Here is a 2,403-nt window from a genome sequence, read left to right as displayed (position 1 = left end):
TTGTTATTATTATTGTCATCATACCGTTATTGTCATTATTAGTTCTTTTATACCTTTTAATATTGTTATTATTAATATTATTCTAATATTATTTTTATAAATGCATTTTTCATTTATTGTTAAGTGGATGTAAATGAAAAGAAAATTAAAGCAACGACATAAAACACTTTAGTTTTAAAATCTCTTTTGGTAAATATTTAGTAAATACACAGTAAATTGGAGCCAAGTTGACTTGGGGGTCTCGAGTTGACTTGGGGCCGAGTTGGCATGGGGCCGAGTTGACTTGGGGCCGAGTTGACTTGGAGCCAAGTTGACTTGGGGCGAGTTAAATGGGGCCGAGTTGACTTGGGGCCGAGTTGACTCGAATCGTTTTTGAAAGTGGGCCTGATCGTCCTGAAAATGGGCCCGATATCTCGGAAATGGGCCCGATCGTCTGTCACCCATATGCTAGGCCTAAAACTAAACAAAAATAGTGTTGAGTCTTCAATTTCCTTGCTTACCATCAATAACAAAAACTCCTACAAATTACACTTGATCCTTATTTTAGCTGATATATAAACATAAAATGTGGCATAGCTATTTGATTGGATTTCGAGTCATACTTACCCATTTCGACAGCCCGCTGCGACGAGCATGAGCGGCGAGCAACAATGTTCTGCTGACCTGCAGGCGCGCCTGTGTGTGGGGGTGGACCGCAGCGAGACATGACTCGCTCGCTACTACGCCGCCACGCTTCTTTGCATGGGAAAATTTTTCTGAATCTGACATCGCGTTATTGTACGTCAACTTATGGTAATTCGCGTCAACTTGCGTCAACGCCCGACAGTCGTCAACGCGCAGCAACACTATCGTGTACAATGATTATTGGGACAGTCCCGTTCCACACAAATTTTTCTAATGGGTCCACAAAGAATGGCTCCACATTTTCAAAAATGCGTCCAAACTATGTAGTTTTATGCATAAATGAGTACATTTTTGGAAAAATGGGTCCATATTTCTCATATTTAGCCTAAAATGGGTAAAATTTTAAGAAAATGGGTCCAGATTGTTCATATTTTTGCGTAAAATTGGTCAACTTTTTAGAAAAAAGATTGTTTTAATAAAGCCCCTGTACCACAGATGGTTCGTAGAGCCCTGCTGGTACAGGTAAGACTTCTAACCCTTCCCCCAATGAATTGATCCGCTTCTTACATAATGTTCCTAGATTATTAAGGGGCCGAATTCAACAGTTCATCTCAGTTTTATTAGAATGGTTCTGAGAGGCTGTTTACCAGAAAAGTAACATACAGAAGAGGAGCGTTAATACGAGAGAAGTGCGTCTTCCTAACATTCATAAAACAGATTAAAAAAAAAAACATTCGCCGCGTAATAGCGCACACAGTAGGCTGGACATTTAATCCGAACATCAAATCACAGTTACAATATCATTGTTCAACCAACGGTGTTCACAAACAGGCGATGCAAATATGCATAGGAAATGTATATATTAATTATGCCAATGCACTTTCACACTTGAATTGCACTTGAATTACCTTTGTGTTTGACAATAGTCATGCATAACAGCTTCGTCATTCTGACCAACCACCAACGGCTATAATTTGTATCGTGTATTATAATTCGCCACCTCAAAACATTGTTATTTTTCGCAGAAAGGTAAGTTACGTCGTCTTATGCGTTTAACTAAAATATTGTTTAACATTTAGTAAACGTAAAGCACATATTATGTTATGTGCATATCAATAAAATAAGGTTTCAATCTAATAATATATCGTCGAGGGTATTGATAGTAAGGATATAATAGGCCTACTAAGTCTATACCAGTAAATCTCGGCTTGTGTGCTACCCATGGTAATAGCCGGTGACATACCCACATGACTCGAGCAGGCACAATAACACGTTCGCACCGTATCGATGTGGAGCAAATTGGCTCGGATTCTGGGGGATTTGAAATTCAAATCTGAGCAGTTAGTCGAATAAGGCTGATTCCATGGGATTCATTTTTAGTTGTCATTTGTAGCCTACTAGTCTAGACTTATACCATTTAACAGCAATCTTCATAAAATACAATAAAATGCAAATGGTCGCCTCGTAAAATATCTTACTTATGGCCGGACAAATACTTATTGGCCAGATAAGACTCCATGGCTTTTTTCAGCAAATATTATTATATGTTTGGAGAACTCGTTTTATCTCGCTACTTTCATAGACGATATGGGCCTAAGATGATGAATAGGCTACACTGAGCATGCTCTATGTTAAATTATTACCATATGATAGGCCTAATGCAATTTTTCAGGTTTTGTGATATAACTCGCTAGTCACACTTCGGCATAATGGGAAAAACTTAAGTGAAGCCTACCAAAAACAAGCTTAATAATGACGACAATTATATATATTATATAT

General features: G+C 38.1%; 1 protein-coding gene across 1 annotated transcript in view; it reads right to left on the bottom strand.

Moving 5' to 3' along the window:
• The window catches only part of LOC117122427 (protein saal1-like), a 13,114-nt gene extending 12,357 nt beyond the window's left edge, over positions 1-757 (bottom strand). The window contains exon 1 of the mRNA XM_033267999.1: positions 607-757. Within this exon, the coding sequence (XP_033123890.1) occupies positions 607-706 (100 nt within the window). The 5' untranslated portion in view covers positions 707-757. The remainder of the gene's footprint in view (positions 1-606) is intronic.
• Between the last annotated feature and the right edge of the window lie 1,646 nt (positions 758-2,403).

Source organism: Anneissia japonica, unplaced genomic scaffold, assembly GCF_011630105.1.
Source record: "Anneissia japonica isolate Jap-2015-1 unplaced genomic scaffold, ASM1163010v1 scaffold275_len1219475_cov178, whole genome shotgun sequence".
Classification (NCBI taxonomy): domain Eukaryota; kingdom Metazoa; phylum Echinodermata; class Crinoidea; order Comatulida; family Comatulidae; genus Anneissia; species Anneissia japonica.
This window is presented reverse-complemented; position numbering and strand designations above follow the sequence as displayed.